At 39.1% G+C, this 26,057-nt stretch overlaps 1 protein-coding gene across 13 annotated transcripts in view; it reads left to right on the forward strand.

Moving 5' to 3' along the window:
* MITF (melanocyte inducing transcription factor) overlaps nt 1-26,057 on the forward strand; it is a 204,222-nt gene that overhangs the window by 152,992 nt on the left and 25,173 nt on the right. For 8 of the 13 annotated variants that reach the window (XM_019711739.3, XM_019711740.3, XM_074313273.2 and 5 more), the window contains 2 exons: nt 23,924-24,151; nt 25,176-25,259. In XM_019711739.3, the coding sequence (XP_019567298.2) occupies nt 23,924-24,151; nt 25,176-25,259 (312 nt within the window). Of the gene's footprint in view, nt 1-22,775; nt 22,925-23,923; nt 24,152-25,175; nt 25,260-26,057 lie in introns of those variants that run through there. The other 5 variants (XM_019711744.3, XM_074313271.2, XM_074313274.2 and 2 more) reach the window with 2 other exon arrangements.

Genomic DNA, 26,057 nt, shown 5'->3' on the forward strand with positions numbered 1-26,057 from the left:
GTTTCAATAACGACTAATTGTTAATTTTTTAAAACAGCTTTATTGAGGCATAGTTGGTGTATGATAAACTGCACATACTGTGAAAGTGTATAATTTGATAAAACTTGATATATTATACACCTGTGAAATGCCCACCACAATCAAGATAATGGACATATCCTTCACCTCCCAAAGTTTCCTGTGTTTCTTTATCGTCCCTCCTTCCCACCCAGCTCAGCCCTTCTCCTCTCATCCTAGGCAACCACTGATTTGATTTCTGTCATTATATGTTAATGTGCATTCTCTAGAGTTTAATAAGTATAAGTTTATCCAGTATGTAGTATTTGGGGGGAGGGGTCTGTATTCTTTAACTCAAGCATAATTAATTTGAGATTCAGTAGAGTTGTGGCCTGGATGAATAGCTCATTCCCTTGTATTGCTAAGTGGTATTCCTTTCTGTGGATTTAGCACAGTTTGCTTATCCAGTCACCTATTGTTGTACATTTGGGGTTTCCAGTCTTGGCATATGACAAATAAAGCCGCTGTACACATTTGTGTACAGGTCTTTGTATAAATAAATTTGTTCTTTTACATGCATACCTGGGAGTGGACCAGCTGACTCATACAGTAGGCATACTTTAACTTCTTAAGAAACTACCAAACTTTTTCCCAAAGTTGTACCATTTTATATTATCAACAGCAATGTATGAGAGCCACATTTTCTTACATCCTCTTCAATATGTGGAATGGTTAGTCTTTTAAAATTTTCCGATAGGTATATATACTGATAGGTGTGTGATGCTATCTTATTTGGTTTTAATTTACATCTTCCTAATATCTCATGAGATAGGGCATCTTATCATGTACCTATTTGCTATCTATAGACTTTCTCTTAGTGAACTGTCTGTGTAAGTCGCTTGCCCATTTTTTAATGGGACTATTTGTTTTACTGTATTTTGAAAATTCTTTATTTGTTCTGGATCTAGAAGTCCTTTATCAGATATATGCTTTGCAAATATTTTCTCCCAGTTTGTGGTTTGTCTTTTCATTCTATTAATAGTGTCTGTTGAAGAGAAGTTTTTAATTTTGGCAAAACCCAGTTTATCAATTTATTTCTTTATTAACCAGCCTTTTGATGTCATATCTAAGAACTCTTTGCCTAATCGAAGATTATAAAGATTCCTCCTATGTTTTATTCTAGAAGTTTTATAGTTTTAGGTTTCATGATTCACATTGAGTTAATTTTTATATATGTTGTAAGATAAGGGTTGATGTTCATTCTTTTACGTATGGATATTCAGTTGTTCCAACATCATTTGTTGAAAAGACTGTCCTTTCTCCATTACATTGCCTTTGCACCTTCGTCAAAAATCAGTTGATCATGTCTATGTAGGTCTATTTCTGTATTCTCTGTTCCGTTGCACTGATCTATTTTGACACTGATTCTAAACAATCTTGATGATTGAAGCATTCTAGTAAGTCTTCAAGTCAGATGATGCTTGCCCTCCAATTTGTTCCATTTTTTTTTTTAGTAAAATTTAATGGTTAATAGTTATGTATATGACGTCAGTCTTTAGAGAGGTAAAACCGAAAGTTTGCTTTATCACTCTGGTTAATAAATGCCATGATTTGGCAGTCTACTAGGTGTCTGTCTCAAAATAATTTAGGTGAGGCATTTCAGAATTTTCCCAAATAGCAGAGGAATGAGTTATGTACAAGTTCATTTGTTTAGTCTTTACTGTTTTCTGTCTTACTTTATACATGGTCTTTAATAATATAATTAGTTGGCATTTAGGCAGTGACTTCAGAGTGCTTGTCACAAGACTGAGTTTGCCCTGGTAGATTCTGCAATGGATTGCATGTCTGTCCAGGAGGACTGTTGGCGGCTTTTTGTTTACTTATTTTATATGATACCCAAGTAGAGAGAGGGTCTGGAGTGGAGGCTGTCAACCAGTAGACTGTTGGCTATGATTTATAGTAGCAGCTGTCAGTACACTCCCTTTCTACCTCTGTGACACATGTGCACAATAAAAGCAGCAGCTTTTAATTATTAGCTACCTAACATATGCTGGACACAGTATCAAGTGCTTTACATGAATTGTTGCACTTGATACTTATACCGTCAGTGTGAATAGATTATTTATGTGATAAAATTTGTTTAATCTGGAATGAGTCCTTAGAAAATATATCATTGATGCTTAGTGTTATAGGATATGGTGATTTCCTTTGCCAGCTGCTAAATTCTGTTAAGTTTATAACCACACTTTCAGGAAATGGTATTATAAATGTGGGACATTAATATTAAGAGTGTATGACTTTTAACGTGAAAGGTAAATTGAGTACCACTGAAGTAATTCTTAGTCAGCATATAAGGTTTTAATCTTCTGTATTAAATTTGAATATCATAGTTAGTGACTGTGTTTAAATAGTGAATCTATTTGTATACAAAAGGTCTCATTAAAAAAAGAAAAAGCTGATTTTCTAATGTTCAAAAGCGAGATTTTATAGAGTCACAATTTTATTATAATGTTTATGGATTAGTTCACTAATGAGATGATTAAAAATAATTTTGTTTAAAATCATTTAGTAAACATTCTATGCTTCCTTTGTTTTTTAAAACTTTTTACATTTTACTTTGGAAAATTGATTAATGCACAAATGCAAATGGGACAAATAAAAATGGAAGAACGACTGAAAACCATTAAGAAAACAATGCTATAAGAGGAAGAGTAAAGAATATAGACAGATTTCACAAAAGCTCAGTCTGATTTCTAAGCAGAGGAACTGCAAATCAAAGCAATAATCAGATGTTATTGTACATACAGATAGACAAAAGTTAGAAAGTCTGATAATGCTGTTTGGACAGAACAGGGAAATGAGAACCCTTATGCATTGCTAGTGTGAGCATAGATTGTACCAACACGTTGGGAACAATTTGGCAACAGTATTTAATGAAGTTTTCAATATGTGGAACCTGCCATCTAGCAATTCCATTTCAAGCCTTATGCTCTAAAGAAACCCCAAAAGAGACATGCACTGCAGCATTATCTGTATTTATAACAAATTGCAGTCAGCCTAAATGTCTGTCAATAAGCCAATGGATTACACGGAACATCATAACATCAAGAAAATAAATGAATTAGATGTGTACGTATCATTGTGGACAGACTCAGAAATGTAATGTAGAACAAAAGCAGCTTGGTTCAGACATATATATATGATCAAAGTTTAGTTTTCTGAAGAAAATCACACAAAATAGCATGGGGACTTTCTAGGTGCTGTGTTGCAGATGCATGAAGACATGGGCTGGATGGACACACAGCAAATGCTGGTGAGGGAGCAAGGGGACAAGACAGGACGGGGCAGCTAAGGGACTTATTGTCATTTCCAATATTTAACCCAAAACCAAAGGTAATATTTTAACTTTTTTTCATTCCAGGGGGCACAAATTTTAAATAAAAAATAAATTCTGTAGCTATGTGTGGTGCTGGATGTTAACTAGACTTACTGTGGTGATCATTCCACAACATATACAGATATCGAATCATTACGTTGTTCACCTAAAACTATTATGTCAATTATATCTCAATAAATTTTTTTTTTTACATTTCAAAGATGGGACGACTTTATTTTAAGAGGGAAAAAAAGGGAGTGAGGCACGTCCCAACCTAAGAGACTGCCAAAGTGTGTGTCACAGAAACTTGTCCTCACTGCCTCTGTTTGGCTGTCTTCCTTGAGTACTGGCTTAGATATGTTTTAGTTGTCTTCTGTGTTGCCATTTTCCTTTCCACTGAAATTATCTCTAGGGCAGGAATGTCACCTATGATTTCTTTGAAGTCAAGCTTCATACTATTTCGCAAAGAATGTGTGGCGCTAATTCTTTTAGCTGCCCACAAAAAATGTTAAAAAGCTTCTCATTCCTGTTGGACTCAGTATTGGAGCTGGTGAGGGTACCTGGGGTCTCCTGTTGTCGGGACTAGAAGAGGAGTAGCCTTTTGCAGGGAATTGTGCACCACCCATCAGGCACTGTCCTCTACTGTAAAGACTCCACCCCTCAAAAAGCTCATATAACAGTGCAATATGTGCACGAGTGCAAGACTATGTAATTCTGCATGTCTTATAGTGAAAATTGGGATCACCTAAGTGGCCTTCAGTCTTGGAACAGTTTTAATTTTCTATTAATAGAATGGAACACAAGGTGGCTGCTTTTTTGAAAGAGAGATCTACATATTGTGACCTGGAAAGTTTATATTATTATTAAAGCAAACTGCAGAAACGTGCATCATATAACCAGATGTTTGTTTTAAATGCATATATTGTGGATACGTGATTATAATTTTTTTAATGCTATTTGAATTAGCCTAGAAATATAGAAATGTAGAAAATGCACATAAACTCTAAAACTGATTAATTCCAGAGAGTAGATATAGAAGAGAAGCATAAAATGGGGCTTTGTGGTCTAGATTTTTATTTGTCTTTATTTTAAGATTTTTTTAAATGAGCTTTGTCCTTGTTTATTGGACACCACGGTGGTACTGCTGATTGAATGACACTTCTGTCTGTGAATGTGAAGGGAGCATGTCGTGTGTTACGTTTCATGCTGTGTGCCATTATTTTCTTTAGGGTTGAATTCTTCCTTGAGCACTTTCATTTGCCCTCCATTTGTAATGTAAGGTTTTTCTATGGTTCCAAAGAAAAGGCTAGGGTAATGGAGCAGTGACAATAGTGCATACTTGAGTTTGCATGAAGGTGACTCAGATTTCAGCCCTAGAGATACTTGATCGTCCTGTGCAGTGATGGACTGCATCTCATTTATGATAACGCGGTCGACTCTTTTTAGATGTAAATAATAGCACAGCTCATTGAATAGGAGGCTAGAGCCGGGCAGTTCCACGGGTGTCATCAGTGTGTAAACTAAACCAGTGATTTTATATCATCCTCACAAACGTGTTAAGAGCATGATAAAACAAAGGCCCTTGAATTGTTTTGGTGCTGGTGCCTAGTCAGCCTTTCCATATTCAGGACGACATAAAGCTGTAACTGGCTTTCGTGAACGCAGTATGGATTTGATATTGCACTTTTTATTAAGTGTGACACAATAGATTATGGCACTTTAAATGAGAATGGGAATTCTATCTCTTTTTAAAATGTGAATTAACAAAATGCCTATCCTTGGAAAAAGTTGTTTTCATGGCCTTCCCCATTGTTTCTGTTGAGATGGCTCTCCTCTCCTCCGTTATTACACACACACACACACACACACACACACACACAATTCATACTCATCAATGCTTGCTACTAGAATAGAACAGTTTTGTTTTCAAAGAATAATTTTGTATTTCAGAAGAAAATACTGAATTGGGTCATGCAGTGAAAACTCTCCATCAAATGAACTTGTGTATTTATTATCTGTTTTTGCACAAATTGTTACTTCCTCTGACTTAGGGATACTCAATCCACTTCTGAGGTGGCAGTAGTGACAGTCACCTGCCCCTGTAGCAGTGGGTAGATGCCATCACTGCTCAGTGTCGGCTAAGTACATGAAGAAGGGTGATTACTAAGGGCTGAGTAGTTCTGCCCAGAGGTGCATTGTAATAGTTGGCTGCTTGTTAAAACAGGAGACTAAGAAGAGGAACGCTGGGCTTGACTTCCTCTAGTGGGGTTAACCTGTAAAAATAATAAGCAGTTCAGGCAGTTTATATAAATTCAGTATTTGAACAGATATTGATTGAACGCCTGCTATGAGTAGTATATTGTACTAAGTGTAGGAGGAGATGTAAATCCTAGTTTAGTAGGTTCTAATGAAATGTAAATATCTTCAAGTTAGTGTGCGTCTTTAAGAGTATGTAACAAACAACTCTTGTGTCCTATGGGTCAGTCACTGTGAAATATATAGATATAAACATAGATGCTAAACATCATCAGTCACTTTTTTCTCCAAAGTTAAATAGACATACTACCTGCTTCCACATGATTACATTTAATACAGTCCAGAGAAAAATGCTAGCAATTCATTTCAGTTGCTTCCAATGGGAAGAAGTCTTAAGAGAAGCCATTCAGTGGAGGTTTTTCCATCTCATGGAATTCATTTCCTTTGAACATAAGAAGTGTGCATCATAGTCAGGCATAATAACAATGAATCGTACCATATAGCTTTTGTTTGTGTTCAACTTTCCTAATACATGAACTTAATGGTAATCGCCCTTTATATGTGTATGTAAATAAATATATTGATATGTAAACATATATTCATATATATTTAAGTATGTACATATTTCTAATAGAAATTTATAATAGAAATTTATTTATAACACACCAATATATGTATTTATAAAAGTAATCGAAATGTAGGCTTATATCAGAGTTTTTAATAGCTAGCCACAGTAAGCGACTCTGGTTGATTTTAGAAGAAAGGATATTTATTGCCAGGATATTGGGTTACCTGCAGAGTTGCTAAGTAGGTAAAAGAAGCAGGCTTAGTTGGAGCCATGCAGTCAGGAGCAGTACTCAAACCACAGAACTCTAACCTCTGAAACCTGCTCCGTTTCCCCGGCAACACCAGGAACTCAATCTTCCTATAACGTCACCATCCCCAGTGCCGCCCGCTGCTTATCTCCAGCACTTGAGTCCAGAAAGAGCACATCTGATTGGTGGCTCCTAAGTCACGTGCTCATTCACTGCTGAGCTGCAAGGGAGGCTGGAAAAGAAATGCCTACATTTTCTTCCTTCTCTAGTAGGAGGCGAACTCATCAGTCAAAAAAATTGGCAAATTCTTATTATAATAATCATATCAGAAAATTTAGAAGGTGGAAAGATAAAAATATCATCATATTCCATTGTTTTTATACAAAACTATTTTAAAATACAATTTTCTTAGTCTTTTTTCAGTTACTATGTTTTTGTGCCCATGAATTCATAGCTTTTATACTCTTACATCTGTATCTCACTTTCAATTTTCATGTATTTTTCTATGCTGCTATATACTCCCCATATATATCATTTTTAACAGTGGCATAATATTCAAATGAATATACTTTGCCATTATTCTAATGTTGGAGATTGTAGATTTATTTTTATAATTATAAAAAATAATGTGATGAATATGTTCATATTTAAAGCTTTGGCACCTGGACATTGGATTTGGCAATTAAGAACCCAGAGAGAAATCTTATTAAACTCTCTATTCTCTAATAAGAAAAATCAGTATACTTAATTTATACCTTTCTTTAATTGATTTAAATGTACTCCTGGCTCCTCTTTTTTTAATAAATTGAGGTAAAGTTGGTATATAGCATTATGTAAGCTTCAGGTGTGCAACATTATAATTTGACATTTGCATACAATACAAATTGATTACCACAGAAGTCTACATTACCGTCTTCACCGTATAGTCAGCCCCCTTCAAACATTTTGCCCACCCCGACCCCTTCTCTGGTAATCACCATTATGTGAGTTTGTTGTGTTTGCTTCTTTGTTTTAGTTTTCACATGAGTGAAATCATATTGTATTTGTCTTTGTCCATCTGACTTATTTCACTTAGCATAATATCCTCAAGTTCCATCCATACTGTCACAAATGGCAAAATTTCATTTTTTATGTCTGAGTAGTATTCCTGTGTGCGTGTGTGTGTGTGTGTGTGTGTGTGTGTGTGTGTGTGTGTGTGTAGGAACTGTTTGCACTTTTTTCTTTTTTTAAAACTCTTTGTTATGAAAAATTTCTAATAGATACTAAAGTAGGAAGGATAACACAGTGAGTTTCCTTCTCCCCATCATTCAGTTTTAATAATTATCAGCATTTGGTGTACTTCTGCTTATACTTTTAAAAGCTGTTAGAAAATAAAAGTCTCCGTGTCATATACCAAATTATAAACTAATGAGTTTGGGAAGTTCTTAAAATATGTCAAAAAAATAATTCCTTTTTTAAAATATAGGAAATTAATAGATGAAAAACAGTTTGTTGCCTTCTTATTGATAGTCAGGGAGAGGGAAGAGGATTTATGTGAAACATTTTAGAACTAAGACTTAGCGAACTCAGGCTTTGTTTGCAAGTGCAGTAATATTCCTTTGTTTAGTATTTCATCAGATAGAAGGGACTTCTAAGTGACACTCACTGATATGGCCAGTGCACTCAGAGTTGATGTTCAGAAACATCAAAGCGGGTTCCCAGTGTGATTTGTGAATCATTACAATTGTTTGCTTTCATTCTGTGTAGTTCGGGGCACAGTTTATCATTATTGTGTTGAATTAATAATTCTCAATTTAGCAGCATACTTTGTCCTGCCCAATTGCTGTCCAGAACTCAAGGTGATGTGAAGTCTTGGGTTTTGAATTAAGCTAGTCACAGTGATGGTAACATTTCCTCCTCCTTCCGATTCCCTGAAAAGCTATCCTTTGCATGTCAGGACAAGACACGAAGTAACTGTTGACCAACTATGAAGCTCAGAGACAAGGGCAAGCACGTTAATAGTTGATGAAGCATCTATGCCATTCCTGTGGCTTCATTGCTTTTGTGCCCCTTTCTGAAATCTTCCCCGAGAGGTGTGGGGTGATGAATTGACACACATCTCTCAGTGTAGGGCTTCTCCACTGTTGACTCTGGGGCCATCTCTGTCCTGTGCACTGGAGGATGTTTAGTGTCATCACTGGTGTCTGCCCTCTAGATGCCAGCAGCAGCCACCACCACCCCTGAGTACCCCTAGTCGTGACAACCAGAAGTGTCTCCAGACATTACCAAATGTTCCTCAAAGGGCAAAATCGCCTGTGGTTGAAAACCACTGTCTTAAATAGTAGGAGCACCTTAAATGTAAATTTGTGTGTGGGTTTCCCTTCCCTCAGTCCCCCCACGCTAACCCTCCAATTGTAAACTCTGTGAGGAGAGGAATGAGGTACTTCTTTTATGGTAGGGTCCCTCTTCCTACCTCCTACACATAGTATATAGACTTTTGCGGCCTGAGTAAACCATTGCCTTTGGTTTTGTTTTTATCCAAACCATATAGTGCAGTGGGCCTTTTAACAAGAGTAGTCTAGACACTTTTCTAACTATTTTGATGTTTTTTTACAATTAGTTATATGGTGACTGGCATTTTAGTGATACAGTGGCCCATTTTCTTTCTTACGAAAGACATTACTATATCATACGATTGTTTAACCTTTCCTTTAAAAATCCCATGATACTTAGATGCTTTTGGTTAACAGAAATTCCTTTTGAGTCTGGAAGTCTGTGTGTCATATACAAAATGCCTGCTGACCCCTCCTCCCCTACATTACCCTCCCACCACCACCAAACAGAAAGAAAGAAAAAGCATTGGCCCTTCAATTACTCAGTCCTGAGGCATTTTCCCATAACAAGTGTTCACCTTGACTTTCTCTGTTGCAACTCATGTCTTCATGGCCTCCTTGCTGGCCGGAGTGCCTACTTCTGTTCACTTAGGAATCAGGTAGAGCGTTGCTGTAAGCCCAGTGTTACCCAGGTGAGGATTATATATTAAAGAGAGGCTTATTTATAATGCAAATGTGAAAAAAAGTACCCGGAGGAAACAGTTATTACAAAAGCTCTCTGTACAATTTCAAAACCAGAAATAATATGATGAAATATGAATTCTACAGATAACTCGTAACATGGCAGTGTTTATTATGGTAGTTGGGAATGAGCCTCAGTTTTCTCTTCCTTAAAATGGGAATAGCAACAGCTCCTACCCCAAAGGATTGCACATTAAATGAGCGAACCCATTGAAAACTTTTAGAAAAACTATTAGCACATAGTAAGTGCTTAGTAATTACTTCATTTTCACTTTTTAAATTCTTTCTCATTATGAGAAATCCTAATATATTCCCATTTTCTTACCTATTTCAAAATTCCCACCTCTGTTTGCAAAAGAAGTGTTTTTTTCCTTTTCCTCTCCACATCTTTTATCCATTATTTTTGTCACACAGGGAAATCCAAATGGGACTAAATCCCAACTACATATATTGGTTTTGTATGGGTGTGTCTTACCATCATACATTTTTCTAAATTTGCAGTAAATTTTGAATCCCTCTGAGAATTTTCTTTGTAGAGTCTGATGAATCATTTTTTGCAAATGAGATGTGTTTTTTAATGATGAAAACCAAAACTCCTCCTAAATATCTTCATAGGCTTCAGTTAATTATTTTTTATGTGACATACATGTAGATCATTGGCCATTTTGGTTTGAAAGAGATAGTTCTGACTTTGATCTGAAAAGGTCGATACGGATTTAGTTTTAGACCCTCTGCACAAGTAAAAGGATGTTTCCTTTGTGGATAAAATACACACTCCTGATTTGATTAGTGGGAATACCCCGTAGGCAGATCCAACTTCCTTTGTTAATAAAATGTTTCTCTGAGAGTTGCTCAGGCTGCCCACAGCACAGAGGAAGGGTGGAGCGCAGTGAAGCCATGATCAGTTCATGGAACATAAAGTCAGCTCTTTAGGAAGAAAGGTTCAGGCAAAGGTCCAGAATAGCAAGCAGAAAAGCAGCCATTTCGTACTTGTGTTGGGTTGATAGATCGACCAAGTGCTTGCTTAGTAAGTATGCTACTGTAAGACTTTTCTTTTTATAGAAAAAAAGATAGAAAATGGATGCATATGATGAATACTTGTGTTCATTAATATATAAATGTCTGTGCTCTGTATGAATGTGTATAGGTTGTTTCAAAGTTGCATAAAAGCAGAGTCCCTCATGGACTCCCATCAACTCCAGGAGTTAGTTATCAATCCATGGCTCATCTTGTTTCACGTATATACCTCCCTCTCACTTGCAAATCCTAGACATAATTTCATCTGTAAATATTTCAGTACATTAGAACTCTTCCTAGAAAAATACAGTCAAAAGTTTGCATACAATTTTCAGAAGTTATAGTTGCCTTAAACCCCAGTTTAAGAATCAATGATGGAGCTGGATTGTTTGGAAGTGGGAGAGAGAAAAGATTTCACAAAAGCCCTCTGTGTGATACTCCAGCCAGCACATGCTCCATGCTCTGAGGTTCTTGTTTCTTCGCCCTTACTCTTACCCTTACCATCTGTCCATGATATTTGAGTCAACTAAAAAGAAAAAAGAAAAAGATGACTGAAAGAGGCCTAACGTTCCCCCTGCCCCTTTGCCCTCTTCACACCTTCAAGGTAGCTTTATGTTTTATTGAGATGGATGAGCTAAATGATCTAACACTGATCTAGTTGAAAGCAAAAATTCAAGGACCAATAATTATAGGTAACATTACTTATTATTGAGCAAGTACGATGTACTGAGAACTTTTTATGCATTTTGATCACTTAAACTAATCAACAAGCTGTGCAACTACTAGGTAGGTAGAATCCATGATTCTATTTTGCAAATTTAAAAAAAAAAGACCTGAAGTTTTTCAAAGCATTCAAGGAACTTGCCTAGGATTTGAACTCGGATCTCTCTGAAATTCCAGATATTAACAATACGTAGACCACCCACCCCCACTACCCTCTGACAGTGGGCATGTACTTGGCTTGTACGCCCCAAGCAGGTATAGATGGGATATTTATAACCGTGGGCATGATTTATAATAACTTGTTGATGGTGGTGTGAGACATTTCAGAGCGTTGCTTCAGTAATTCCTTGAACGCGTATGTTGTTATTAGACTTGATGCAAGCCAAGAAGAAGCCGGAGACAGTGCCGAGTGGCATGTATCTATCTCATGCCCGCTACTTCTTCCTGTTTGCGTGCAGGGCCTCATCAGCTCGTATAGGTGCCGATGGGAGCCTCCCAAGTGTGTTTCCTGTGTCCACCTCACCTCCCATCCACAGTGGCCCAAAACTGATGTTTTGTAAACATTCACCAGATCACGTCACTCTACTGCTTGAAACCTCCCACAGGTTTCTTGTATCAGAGAAGAAAAATCGGATTCCTTGCAGAAGCCTACCAAGCTCCCTAATACCATCTGCGCCGACTGCCTCTCGATTATGCTCTGACCTGGTCACTGCTGCGGCCCTGCTGGCATGATTGTTCTGCTGTCCTCCTGTTCCTCCAATGCGCCAAGCTGCTCCCACCTCAGGATTTAAGCTCCTCTGGTTCTCAGCATAGCTGGCCTCTTTGTTCGTATTGTTTAGGTTCCTCTGCAATGTCACCACCACGCATAGCCTTCCTCTCTCCCAGTGGCTTATTTTGCCTTATTTTCTGCACTGCACTGGTGTCACTCTATGCAATTCTTCTTTCTTTTGTTGATTTGTTTCCATCATTTTTGTCTCTACTTCCCCAACTGAAATACGGTTTTCGTGGGATCGGGAGCTTTGCTTTAGCTGCTGCCGGTCCACAGTGGCTCTGTCAGTGGCAGCTGCATGAATGAATGGGTTGTTAAATGGCGTACATACGTACTGTCTGCCTACCTGTGAAGCGCTCAGCGCAGCGCCTAGCAGTCAGAAAGCGCTCTCAAGCTGCTGCTCTTATTGTCAGGAAGTTAATCCGAAACTGGAATTTCGTCCTCACACACGCTCTACAAGTCTTAGGAATTGCCCAAGACAATGCACTTCCTCAAAATCCAGGAGACCCTCTCAGTCTCGTGATTTGGATCCTGAAGTCTGTGTTATTCTGAAGCAGCTGCTTTCTGCCAGTTTTCAGCTCCTGTGGACTTGACCTTCAAACCAGCAGTATTCAGCTCTCATTTCTGACTGACCTTTTGCTTAGGCCCAGGGCAATGTTTTCATCTCTGACAAACTTGACCACTGCCAGTTTTATAGCAGTGTCAGTCCTTATGAAAAGGAGTTTTGCTGCCTGTGCCATAATCATCTCTAATACCCGATAAACTGCAAACAATAGAGGCATTTTCGGGGGGAAATGCTAAAACAAGGCGTCTGCAATTCTGAGGCAGTGCTAAACTAGGGCACATGGAAAAGTTCTAGCACAGAGAATGCTGCACTCACTACTCCCGTCAGGAGGGGCGGCGGGGGGAGCTGGACAGTCCTTACAATGGGCTGTTATAAGGGCACCATTGAACCACGTAATCACAGCCCTTTACAAAACCATAAAAACGTGTCAAATATTATACAAACTCAAACTGTCTGGGCTTGAATGTTAGACGGAAAATGTCAAATAACAGGGTCCTCTTAATCTGATCAAGTATTTAAAGAAAAAATTGAAACAAGGCAAATTTCGTCACTATATAACAACTTCATGGGTTTGTTTGCTAAATTTTCAATAGAAGAGTTCTGCCTGAATATATTTTTATGTGTCCAGATCCACAGAATTTAATTTTTGTGGAATTTATAGATTTTGTTAAAACTATCAAATTTCTCTCATGTATATTATAGAAAGTATTGAAAAGAACCAACAAAGTAACAATCACTTACAATTCCATCACTGTTAAGACTTTGCTGAGTGATTCGTAATTGTGTTTTCCGTCTGTGCGTATGCGTGCACGCTTTAAGCCAGTTTGAGATCATTGTGTAGGTCATGTTTCTAACCTGCTTTGTGTTCCTACTTCATGGTGTCATTTTATAAAATATGGATTTTAATGACTGCATTGTATCCATCTATATGCAGTGTTTCTCAACTGAGAATTTTGTCCCCGACAGGACGTTTGGAAGGTCTGGAGACATTTTTGGTTGTCACAACTGGGGTTGGGGGGAAAGTGTCACTGGCATGTACTGGGCAGAGGCTAAGCATGCCGGTAAACATCGTACAACACACAGGGCAGACCTCCCCCCCACACACACACACACAGGAGTACCTGGCTCCAAGATCAGTCATGCTGCGGTTAGGGAACCCTGACCTTATATGGCTACCTCATAATTAATTTAACCCATTGCAAAGTATTAGATATTTGGTTCCAGTGTTTTGTTATTCGAGATAATGGTTGGTATGCTTTCTGTAAAGGGCCAGATAGTAAATATTTTAGGCTCTGGGGAACATAAAGTCTATTACTCAACCCTACTCTAGCACTGTTACAGCTTGAAAGCAATCACAGACTGCTTTCAATGAATGGGCATGGTCCTGTCCCCAGAAAGCTTTATTTATCAAACCAGGCAGAGGGCCCAAGGGTAGTAATTTCACCATTCGCGTTATAGATATGCTCTGATGACATCCTGGTACTTATATCTTCACACCAATATGTGATGGTTTCCTTAGAGAAGTTCTTAGACATGTGATTGCTGATGGGCCCGTGGATGTGCCTTTTAAAAGTTTACATCAGCTTATTTATTTTCTCACCCACATCATATGAGATTGTCCATTTAATGAGGCTCTTTCTAAATGCACATACACCACTACCTTCCCATGAGACTTGGAGCGGCCTCCAGGAATGTGGGATGTGAAAGGATAAAGTAGGGTTTCTCATTTAAATGCCTTCGAGAGTCAGGCAGATAAGGATGAGGCCAACTGGTGGTCAGTGTCAGACTAAGGAGTGGTGGACACTGGCCAGTGGAGAGCGAAAAGGGAAACTGCCTGCCTCTGTCCACGCAGCCCCTGGGAATTCGGGTCAGTGTTGCTAGATCTTCTGATTTATCCAGAGAAATCAGAAATCCAAATTGGGTGTGAAAACTTCCAATTTTTAACTAAACACTGGGTAGGCCAATAAGCTATACCTGTAGCCTGTCCCCAGTATCCACCTGCTTGGGGACCTCTGCTTCAACTGTGACCTATCAAGTGGTCTGCAGCTGAGAGGAGGAGGGACATCCACAGGCCCCGGCCCTGTAACCCAGATCCTCAGGGCCCGAAGCCTCATAGGTGAGCGCTGTAAGAACTGACCATCTTTGTGCAAACGCTAAGAGAAAAGCAAGTTTTGTGTCTCGGAGTAGGGAGACTGTGGATCACTGCCTGGCCTGGAGATGTAGTTCTACCAGAGCGTTTTGAATTAGTCAGAAGAGTGAGGGACTGCCCCATTTCCACTAACTCAGGACATTTCCAGAGGCTGTCAGAGCCCTAGCCTTCAACCTCTGCAAGGGCCCTCACGATCGGACCCCTTGTTCCTGGCTTCTGCTGTCCCGTCTCCATGTGCCTCAGCCACACTCATTCCATTCATTCATTGATCCACAAATATTGCTGAGTGCCTGTTGTGTGCCAGGCCATGGTCTGGACAAAGCAGAGCAGGGTATGGGAGGGCATGGGGCGGGATTGCCAATAAATTCTTAGGGTAGTTGTGGAAGATGAGGTCATGATCCCGGTGTGGAGTGGGAAGGAGGCAACGCAGGCAGGGGTCTGCAAACGTTGGTAAGCTTGTTAAAACATAGATTGCTGGTCCCCACACCCAGAGCTTCTGAGTTGGTAGCTCTGGGGTGGGACCTGAGAATGTGCATTTCTACCAAGCACCATGGGTAGCGTGGTTCAGAGACTTGGAGGCCATTATGACTACTTTGTTTTATCTCAGAGACACATAGGGAACCATACCAGAGCGTCTTTTGGCAGAGGAATGACATGACCTGCCATGTTTTACGAGGATTACTCTAGTCAGTGTATGGAAAATAGACTGCAGGAGGGCAAAGAGAGACACAGAAGGAAGAGTCAAGGGACTTTCAGTAATCCAAGTGAGAAATGGTGTCTTGGATCAGATGGTGACAGTAGAGATGGTGAAAATTTGTTAAATTCTGGATATATTCCGAAGAGGGAGCCAATACTTCTTGATGGATCGGATATAGGGTGTGAAGGAGAGAAAGGTGTTGGAGATGACCAGACTTCCTGAAATGAGCAACTAGGTTGAACCATATGGAGATCATTTTTAGGACCAACAAAAAGAAGGGCAATTTCATGTTTCAACCTAATCTACTAAGCTGGAGAAGACCGTGGGAGGAGCCGATTTGGAGCCGATGCTGAACATGTTAAGTGTGAGATGTCTGCAGTCCTGCAAATGGTGCTGTGGCGCAGGCAGTATGAAGAATGTGGAGTTCAGAGACACCTGGACGGGGCGTGACTCCCTGAGACAGGCGTAGGTCACCAGGGCTGAGTGTGCAGATAGAGAAAAGCAAGCTCTGAGCCTTGAGGCATCTGACATTTGAGAGGGGTGAAGAGGGAGAAACTAGCAAAAGAGACGGAGAAGAAATGACGAAAGAGGTTTAGAGGAAAACCAGGCCAGTGAGGTAGATTAGAAGCCAAGTAAAGAACGTATTTTAAGAGACTCCTTCCTGTTCCCTGAACATGCAAGGCTTGTTCACACCTGGGGACTTTTGCACTTGCTGGGGTGCTCGTCCCACTAACGTGCCTGGCTCATCTCCTCCCCAAATCCACATCTGTGCTTAAATGTTGCCTTCTCAGTGAAGCCTTCCCTTTACAGCCTGTGGAATAAACATCAGGAGAGTTGCCTGGCATCTTGTGGGTACTTAAGCAGTATTTGTTGGATGAATGGTTCACATGTCACTCTTTTCATGGGAGCAGAAGTCCAGGTGAAGTCCACGTTCAAGCCTTGCCGTCGAGGTGTGGTGTGGTCCCTGGGGCGCCCCCAGGCTGCTTATTAGAAATGCAGGATCTTGGGCCCCACACCAGACCTGTGGAGTCCCACTGCATTTAACAAGCTCCCAGCTGATTTATCCACATGTTACTGTTTGCATCCAATCCTGTATCTAGTTCTTTGTGTATATGGAAAGAGAGCTCTGGGTATGCTCTCAGTCAATGACTCAAAATAAGAGGTTGAAACTATCAAAATCAGATGTCTTCTATGTCGCTTCTGTATTCAGTTATCATATGACTTTTTAAAAACTGCGTGAAGAGGTTTTCAAGAATATTTTGTATGGTGATCCACCTGATTTCTTAGTTTTATTTTGAATTGACCTAAGCTAGGAGTGAATACAAAATGCACAGCATCTGGTACACGGTAGACAATTTTGAATGAATGAATGGTAATTCTGTTTTTCTGTCATTTACAAAATCTTGCTGTCTACTATGACATTCCTGTGCATAATGACTGATGGGATCCTCAGAGGGCAGGGTCTATAAAGTGTGTGTTTTTTCCCCCCGAAGTGAGTAATGGATTAAGTTTATTAGGTGTTGTGGTTTCTCTCCTAGGAATTTTATTCTGAAAGTGGCGTGTTGCCTGCCGCCACCCTGGATTATAAATGCTCCGCAGGCAGATGGCTACAACTGTTAAATTTCTCATAGTTCTCTTTGGCTAAGGTAAAAACGTGATTTTTTTTTTATGCTCAGACCTTTGGCGTATTTTGGTCTGAGAGAGAGAAAAATACATATAGGAGGAGTTTTCTTACGATAATACCTTTGTCCTGAGGCTCCTACAGTAAGTATCGCTTCTGTAAACCCCAAGCCATCCATCCTTGTGGTTTATGGTAAGCACACAGTTTTCTAGATCATTAGCTAAGGATAAAAGACTGTCTAGGTAGTTTTGGTAGGGCTGGTCTAGTTTATTCTACTACAACATCAAAATTTCAAAAAATATATTTGCTATCCTTTCTTTTCATACACATTTACAACTCAGTTCTCTGAATTCAGAAGCCTAATGATCCTACAAAGTAATGTGACAGGAAGTGGTATAAAAGTATACAGACCAATACAAATGGGACATGCTTCATATATGGTTCCATGTGCACACACAGGGTATGTGAGTACACCTCTGGATTTATACGGTTTTATCTTTCCCTCTTGACTCAGTTAAAGCCCTAGATTAATATTCATCAGCCATGCAGGTGTTGGCCTCGTTTGCTGCTGGGGACAGAATGATGGAGACCTCGGTTTGATTTCTAATGCTGGCAAGTCTTAACTTTCTTTTCAAAGTTTCTGTTTCTTTGTCTTTAAAATAGGGAATATTTAAGCGTACCCTGGGTTCTTACGTGGCTGCTTGTCCAATTTAGATATTTGGAGAAACAGCTACACAAAATTATACACACATATACTATTTCTTTTTTAGAAAAATCACCTTATTCTTTCCTTTAAACCTTGCTAAAACTTCTCTGTAATAGGAAAGCTGAATTCTAATTAGGTGAAACTTTCTGACAGAGCAGGGATCTGTAGTTTCTGTAAAAATCCTGAGAGTGGATGTTTTAGGCTTTCAGGGCCTTGTGGGCTCTGTTGCAACTATAATATTTACCTCTGCCTTTGTATCCTGAAAAACTGCATGAAGAGGTTTTCAAGAATATTTTATGTGGTCACCCAAGTGATTTCTTAGTTTTATTTTGAATTGACCTAAGCTAGGAGTGAATACAAAATGCACAGCATCTGGTACACGGTAGACAATTTTGAATGAATGAATGGTAATTCTGTTTTTCTGTCATTTACAAAATCTTGCTGTCTACTATGACATTCCTGTGCATAATGACTGATGGGATCCTCAGAGGGCAGGGCCTGCAAAATGTGCAGCCAGGACAATATGCAAATGAGTGGGTGTGGCTATGTTCCAAGATGACTATTTATGGACACTGAAACCTAGATTTCATATAATTTTCAAGTATCATGAAATGTCATTCTTCTTTTGATCTTTTCCAACCATTTAAAAATGTAAAATCTATTCTTACTTTACAGGCCTTACAAAAATCAGGAGGGGACCTAGGTGGGTCACAGACCCCATGTGATAGGGGAAAGGACTCGGCTTATCAGCCGCAGTCACTTCCAACTTTCCTTTATTTAAGTACTCTTTATTTTTGCTTTTGATCCTGACCTGCTCTCTCAGGTCAGGATTCACATCCTTATTGTTGTCTGTATTGTTTGTTAAGGACTCCTTTGTATAGACTGTACAGAAACCATGACTGAGTGTCTGAGAATACTATGTGTTCTGGGCTTGAGTTTTCTTTTGGGGTTCATTAGAATTGGGGGACTATAAATGGCCTTGGCAACTAGCAGATGTGACCTGGACAAGACTTGGTCCAAGTTATTTAAGGAAGCTAGCTTTCTCTGTTTTATTATTTATTTTCAGGGAATGGGGATCACATTGGCCTTCTCTATGAACTGTCATTTAAAAAACAGTATGAAAGTATGAAAATAATGGTGATGGGCGGGTGGTAGTGGGTAGCAATTGACTGAATTATAATTCCTTTAATTTTCCTTAAATTTACTGCGCAAAAAAACACATTCTGTGTAAACATAAAATGAGAAATCTGAACACTTTGTTGATTTGTTAAAAAATAAAATAAATTATAAACTAAAAGGACTATGGCAATTTTCAGTTTTTATATTCTAGTTTACAATTAATAGAGTGAATAGAAGAACAGGGGACATCAGATGGCGATTTTTTTCCCCTCCAGTGAATTATTTGTCAGCCAAGATGGTGGTATCTGCAGGCCCCCTGCAAATGTGCTCTGGGACCTCTTCAGAATGAAACTGATGGAAAATAACCTGTCCGTGTCACAGGGGAAGTGGCAAAGCGAAAGTGTGACAGTTAGAAGGTGATCCATTCCAATCCTCTTGCTATCAATTCAAGATCTGAATGAGGAAAGGAAAAAGAGGAAAAGATAGTAGCCTGAAACATCGCTGGAGGCAAAAATGACAAAACTGCAGCTGTCCTAATTGGGGCACATCCTGAGAAGGCAGGGTTCTTTGGAAAAGACAATAATGCTGGGGAAAAAGAAGGCAGCAGGAAAAGGGGAAGACCAAATGTGAGATGGACGGACTCCATGAAGGACGCCATGGGCTGAGTCTGCGGGAGCTGAGCAGGATGTGAGGACCGGACGTGGTGGACGTGGCTCATCCACAGAGCGGCCAGGAGTCGTGGCCGAGTCAAGGGCGCATAACAACACAGTAACTGGGAAGAGAAGTTTCAAAGCCTTTGGTTTTTTGCTCTTTAACCAGATAGCGATCATTCTTTATGTGCCATAAAAATTTGGTCAATGAAATACAAAATTTGGATGAAATATTCTAACTTTATTTTGTGGTCTGTGCTCCAAGTGCTGAGCAACACCCAGCTTTTGCTGTCTGAATTTCTTAATTTGGAACCATGCAAAAATTATCAGGAAATCATAGAGATATTTAATGCCACATGTTTTAATTTGCATCCTTGTTTGCTGGCTATTTAAAAATTAATGAAAGGAAGTCACTAACTAAAAAGCTATGGTCTAGTATTGTTGAAGACAGACGTTTTTATTTATATGGCTTTTAAAACAGTCAAGGGACTAGAGAGCATCATAGCAATGCTGTGAGGAAGTTAGGGTAGGGTAGCGTCTTCCTCCAGCATCTCCGGATGAAGGAAGCAGAGCACACAGAGGCTGTGAGTGATGGACGAGCTCTGTGGTCCTGCTGCCCTCATTCAAGTGGCAAATGACCGGGCTGGATGGAGTGGTGAGAAGAGTACTCTCTGTTCTAGGTCGTAGTCCGCGTTCTCAGAGTGTGGTCAGAGGGCCCTGGGGGCTTCAGGATCCTTGCAGCGGTTCTACCACGTCAAAACTGTTTTCAAAATAATACCAAGACAGTCGGTTTCTTTTCCATGCTCATCTTACAAGTATACAGAAGAGTTTGACAAATGCTGCAGGATGTGTTAAAATGTCATTGTTCTGATGGCCAGTGGAATACGTGTTAGTGTGTAACCTTGTGTTTTAAAAATGTCTCAGTTTTAATGCCTAATATGCTAAATATTGATAGGTATAACCCACATAAACAATAAATTTGAAGAGTTAAAAAGGGTGCTAAGACAAAAACGTTTGAGAACTGCTGTTTCAGATACATCGCTAAGTCAGTTAGAGGTGTGACTTTATTTGGTGCTGAAAACATCTCTGTGAAGCAGCTTCTATTATTACCCCCACTGAGCACATGAGGAAATGAAGACCTGAAAAAGCAAAGGACGTGCAGAAAGCCACATATGTAGTAAGTGGCAAAACCAGAATTCAAACCCAGTTTTCGAATTCTTAACTCTTCTGCTCACTGTGCTGTCAGAAAGGCCATCTCTCAGAGATGCATCAGGCAATGCCTGGATTTTGACACTTCTCAGAAGAGGAACTGACTTCTTCTCAGTACCGTGGCCTCCCCCCAAGGAATATAGATATGAAGATTCTCCTCATGAACAGTGTAAAGCAGAGGTCATATTCTAGTGGCTTGTGGGCTGAATCCAGCCCACAGATGGGTTTGATTTGTCTTGTACAGTGTGAAAAATCAAACAATCTGGTGTCATTTTCTTTTTTTTTAATCTGGGAGATTTTACTTAAAAAGAGGGTCAGATTGCCAGCTAAAAATTGGCAAAATGGAGACCTAGCTATATTGGCCTGATATTCCATATCACCACAGTCAGCTACAGCTTTGTCAGCTGTTGCTTTTAGATGAGAAATGTGCTCTCTTGTTTGCCAGAGACCTCACCATTCCTTATTATCCCTATATCTTGTGAACCTCATTTATGTTACGTGATTCAGGTGTTTGGCTGGGAAACAGCTGGAATGTTCTGTCTAGTGCACAGTATTTATGGCAAATCTCTTCTTAACTTAATTGAAAACTGAGAGGACACTGGCAGTCTGAGGGCAAAATACATCTCTCTCTGATGACCCCAAGCTGGGTGTAGTAAAGTGGCTTCTTTCCTTACTAAAGCATAAAATTCTGATTCATTAAAGAACAAGGATCTGCCAATGAATTAACATTTATTTTTAAATGTGCAGCCTTTTCTTTTTAAAGTGTAATAGTGAAATAAGCACTTTACACTCACTGCCCTGGTTTTATGTTTATTTTAGTAATGTCTGTTGTCCTCATTCTTACTGTGTCTGGACCCTTTATGAAACTTAAAATGTCTCTGTGAATCTCTGCGTGCATGTTAGATCAGTCATTTCAAATAATTTGAGACTGTCAGCCTAACGTACTTCATTATCCTGGGCATTGGGACAGAATTATTGAATTTCAGATTTTTATGCTTAAAATAGCACGCATTTCAGCAGTGAATGTTAACCATTATCCTAATTTTATTAGGTTGGTGCAAAAGTAATTGCAGTTTTTGGCATTATTTTTAACCTTCTAAACCACACTTACTTTTGCACCAACCTAATAGATGTGTATTTGTTTGCTGTTTTTCTTCCTTTGCCTCACCCAAGACTATAAGCTTCGTAAAGGTGGAAATGATACCAGTTTCTTCATAATGCATATCCTATGCCTTGCATAGTGTTTAGCACATAATAACAGTAAATAATGGAATGAATAGATGAGTAAATGTATAAATGCATCAGTTGTGTATATGATAACTCTCATTCTTTAGTCCCAAGAATTACATTAAGATCTTCAGTACAAATTTTCTTTCTTATTTGAGGTTTATGTTGGGGAGACCTTTATTCCACTTAAATGTACATCCACATAAATATACATCCAGTTGTGTGTGTGCACGCATGTGCATATTTTTCCTATGTTATTTAGGATAGCTCCCCCTCTTCCTGACGCATGGTCGGTAGGAAAGTTACATGTCTATCCAGCTAAGGATAAGCTGCACATTGAGACCAGGATGCAAGATGAAGCCGATGAACGTGCCCAGTTCAGCACAGAGACGCCTCCATAAAAAAGACAGTCTTCCTGCAGTCAGAAGTGGCCACGTTATCCGTTAGAACAGTCTCATGTGTAACAGCAGTTTTTAGGCAGCGTTTTCTCTAACGGGGGCATTAGCTTGTAACCTATTGCTGAAAGAGAAATACCATTGTCTATTAATACTACTGGAACTAAAGATGAATAGTGAATTGGCCTTGATCTGACAGTGAGTTTGACTTTGATAGCTCATCACTTAAAAAGGTTCTTTTATATTTATGAAAAAAAGCATGACGTCAAGCCAGGGGGGATATTGGTATCAATATTTAAGTCCAAACTCATAGGGCTTCCAGAAAGAAAAAAAAAAAGCCCCTTGTGTGAATGGGTTTTTTACATGCATAGCTAATTAGCTTAGGTTATTATAAGCAGGGCTGCTGTGATAAAGTTTCCGGTGGTGTCTCGGGATACTTTGTTTATAGTGCCTTCTCTATGCCAGTCTACGAGTCGGAATTACAGAAAGTAGAGGGAGTGAATAGTCTACCGTTTCTCCTTGGATTGGGGCCACCTAAAACGTTGTTATGCTGGAAATGCTAGAATATAATCACTATCAGGTGAGCTTTATTCTTATTCCTATTTAGTCTCTGAAATACAATGCAATGAATGAGTCATTCACCTTTTCATGCTATTGTAATAGACACACTGTTTTCAGTAAATACAATTCTACTAGTTTAATGCTGTTTATTGTTTGATACCATAAGAAGTAATTCAATGTAGTTTTGAACAAAGTAAATATTAGGAGGATTTTTTCCCCTAGTGCGTGGCTGTGCTCTCATCAGCTCCTGTGCATAGCTCATAAGATTAAATTGTGATTATCAAGGAGAAATGACTTTAAGTTGAGTATCATTGATTTTTTTAAAAGCATTTCTAATTCTGTATTAATGTTTATAAGGAATAAGGAAGGAGAAAAAATATCCTAGTAGCTTAATGTTCATATGTTTAAAAACATACAGATAAGTGTTATGCTTTTGAAAGAAACTGTTTAATGTAGAACTGCTTTTTATGTTAAGTTCAAGATCATAATTAAAATGTTGAATAATCATGTCCAAACGAAAGTGGGAGGAATTAATCCACAACTAGTTGATTTAATCATCAAAATGTTTCTGTTTATTTTCTACAACCATTTTACAGTTGTTTCTTAACAAGTTTTGTTTTTCAAACAGAAAGCTGTTCTGTTTGCCAAAGAATGTGAAGTAAATTGAGTTATGCTTCTTCTTCTAGATTATGGTTTTGATCTTAATAAACCCGTTCAGGTGTGTTGGGGAAACTTTTACAAAAGTTTTAGTTATTAGACATGAGAAGAAGGGCACAAGTTTTAAAAGAGATGTACTGCTAATTAGCAGGGAAATAAAACAGGGCAAAGGATTAGTCCAATCCAAAGAGACTTTAAACTTCAGTAATATCAAAATCCATTAGCACAGTGCCTGGTACGTAACAGGGGCTTCATCGTTTATTCTGTTGGACTGGTGAGTCTCATGCTTGTGCCTGACGATGCGCGTCCGAAACTCACAAATAACACAGCTGTCTTCTCTTCCCTCCGTGGCTATGTTCAGGTGCAGACCCACCTCGAAAACCCCACCAAGTACCACATACAACAAGCCCAAAGGCAGCAGGTAAAGCAGTACCTTTCTACCACTTTAGCCAATAAACATGCCAACCAAGTCCTGAGCTTGCCATGTCCAAACCAGCCTGGCGATCATGTCATGCCTCCAGTGCCGGGGAGCAGCGCACCCAACAGCCCCATGGCCATGCTCACACTTAACTCCAACTGTGACAAAGAGGTAATTCATGTCTCCTCCCCTCCTGTTTTCTTACACGAGATGACTGTCTGTCGGGTATTATTCCTGCACTTGTTGTGGACCCGGGTCTGTCCGCGCGGCCACATCCACCGGCCTATGTCCCAGATTCTCCAGCATGGCGGGCCCCCTCCAGCCTCCCTCTTCTCGGTGTCACTGGGTGATTGGGTTATGGCGCACGACGGGAGACCTAGCCAGCTCTGAGTGGAATGTGGAGGCGAGCACACGTTCTCTCCCGATCTGTTCCTCTGCGTTAGCTGAGTGTTCTCTTCAATGCCTTCCCATTTACAAAGCAGTGAAAATGCAGAGGAGAAGGGAAGGTGGGAAAGGAAAAACAAAAATAGAAAAGGTGTGGGACAGGCAGTTTAGAAGTTCCACTTGTTGTGAATGTCTGGAATATTATTTTTAGTTCTCTCAGAGTTAAAACAAAATACAGAATGTGCATGGATGGATTTGAAAAATAGAGTACATGAGAATTTAATAGAAAAGCAAAGATTTACTTGCTGGATACATTCAGTTTTATAATAAAATTGCTGCTGCCCAATAAATCTGCTTTTGTTAAGACTGGATTGGAGACAAGACTCAAATGCACCTCAAGCTAATCATTGCATCAAATATTGATGCATAAAAATATCTGAGAGGAGAGTTGTGATTTAATGCTGTTATTTCCAAATTTGAGATGATGAGCCTAATTTTAGTGGAGTTTTACTGTACTCTAAATTGTGTATGCGATTTCAGAGGTGACTTCTGAAGTTTGGTTGACTTTCATTTCTAAAGGGATGAAGTCTTCCCACTGTGCCCAAACCAACTGTCTTGTTTGTCCCTGTTTGTCATCTATCAGGCTGACTTGGTGGGAGTCCTTCCTTTATTATTTCACTTCTCTGTCACATTCCACTTTGTTTGAAAACTCCGTTCATCTTGTTGCTGCACCATCAGCCTCATGTGAACATGTCACTGAAAAGTTATTTGCAAATCCAAGTCCTGGGCTGATTTTGCTTGTGTTTTGCAGGGCTTTTATAAGTTTGAAGAACAAAACAGGGCGGAGAGCGAATGCCCAGCCATGAACACGCACTCCCGAGCGTCCTGCATGCAGGTACTGAGAGTCGCGGGCCAAGGTCGTACGACGTGTAATGAGAAGCTGTTTTTGTGCACATCACACCTTCCTGAGGACTAAGGCTCCTGCCCGCATCGATTGTTGTTTTTTAAAGATAGAAAGTCATTGTCTCCATAGGGTCTCACGATTAAATAATTACTAGGGAAATTCACTTAAAATGCGTTTTTCCTTAAATTGCTTTAAGTCATTAAATACTGCTTAAAATACGTAAATTTTAACAAAATTAAAATGGTGTACTTCATTTAGATGCCATCATCATGTATGTTGTGCAAATGTATAGGGTAGCAGCTTTGATAGGCAATTAGTAAACCCAAGGTACATGTATAATCTATATATTGTCTTATAAAATGGGATCTCATGAAACATGCATTCTGAAATTTGATTAATTTAATAATATTTCATAGATATTTTCCCAAGTAATTAAAGGTACTTCTATGACATCCTGTTTAATGGACATATAAATTATGCTGCATTCATTTATTAACATATTTATATATTTAAAATATGTGTGTAGATGTATAAGAGAATAATAAGCCACATAATTTTTCCCTATATTTTCTATTATCAACTTGCATTACTTTTTTCATAAAAAAAGTTATTTTAAAATCCTATCACACCAAGCCCACTAACCTTATTTCACTAAGAAAACAAACAAACAAATTACAAAGAAAGATTGTTCATAAATTGTCCCTTGGCCCATTTGTCTGCTCACCAGCTCTATTAGAAAATTATCTTTTAAATACAAAACAAAACTGGTAAGCCTAGAAGTGGAATTTA

Source organism: Rhinolophus sinicus, chromosome 5 (genome assembly GCF_057876585.1).
Source record: "Rhinolophus sinicus isolate RSI-liver-muscle chromosome 5, RSI-T2T, whole genome shotgun sequence".
Classification (NCBI taxonomy): domain Eukaryota; kingdom Metazoa; phylum Chordata; class Mammalia; order Chiroptera; family Rhinolophidae; genus Rhinolophus; species Rhinolophus sinicus.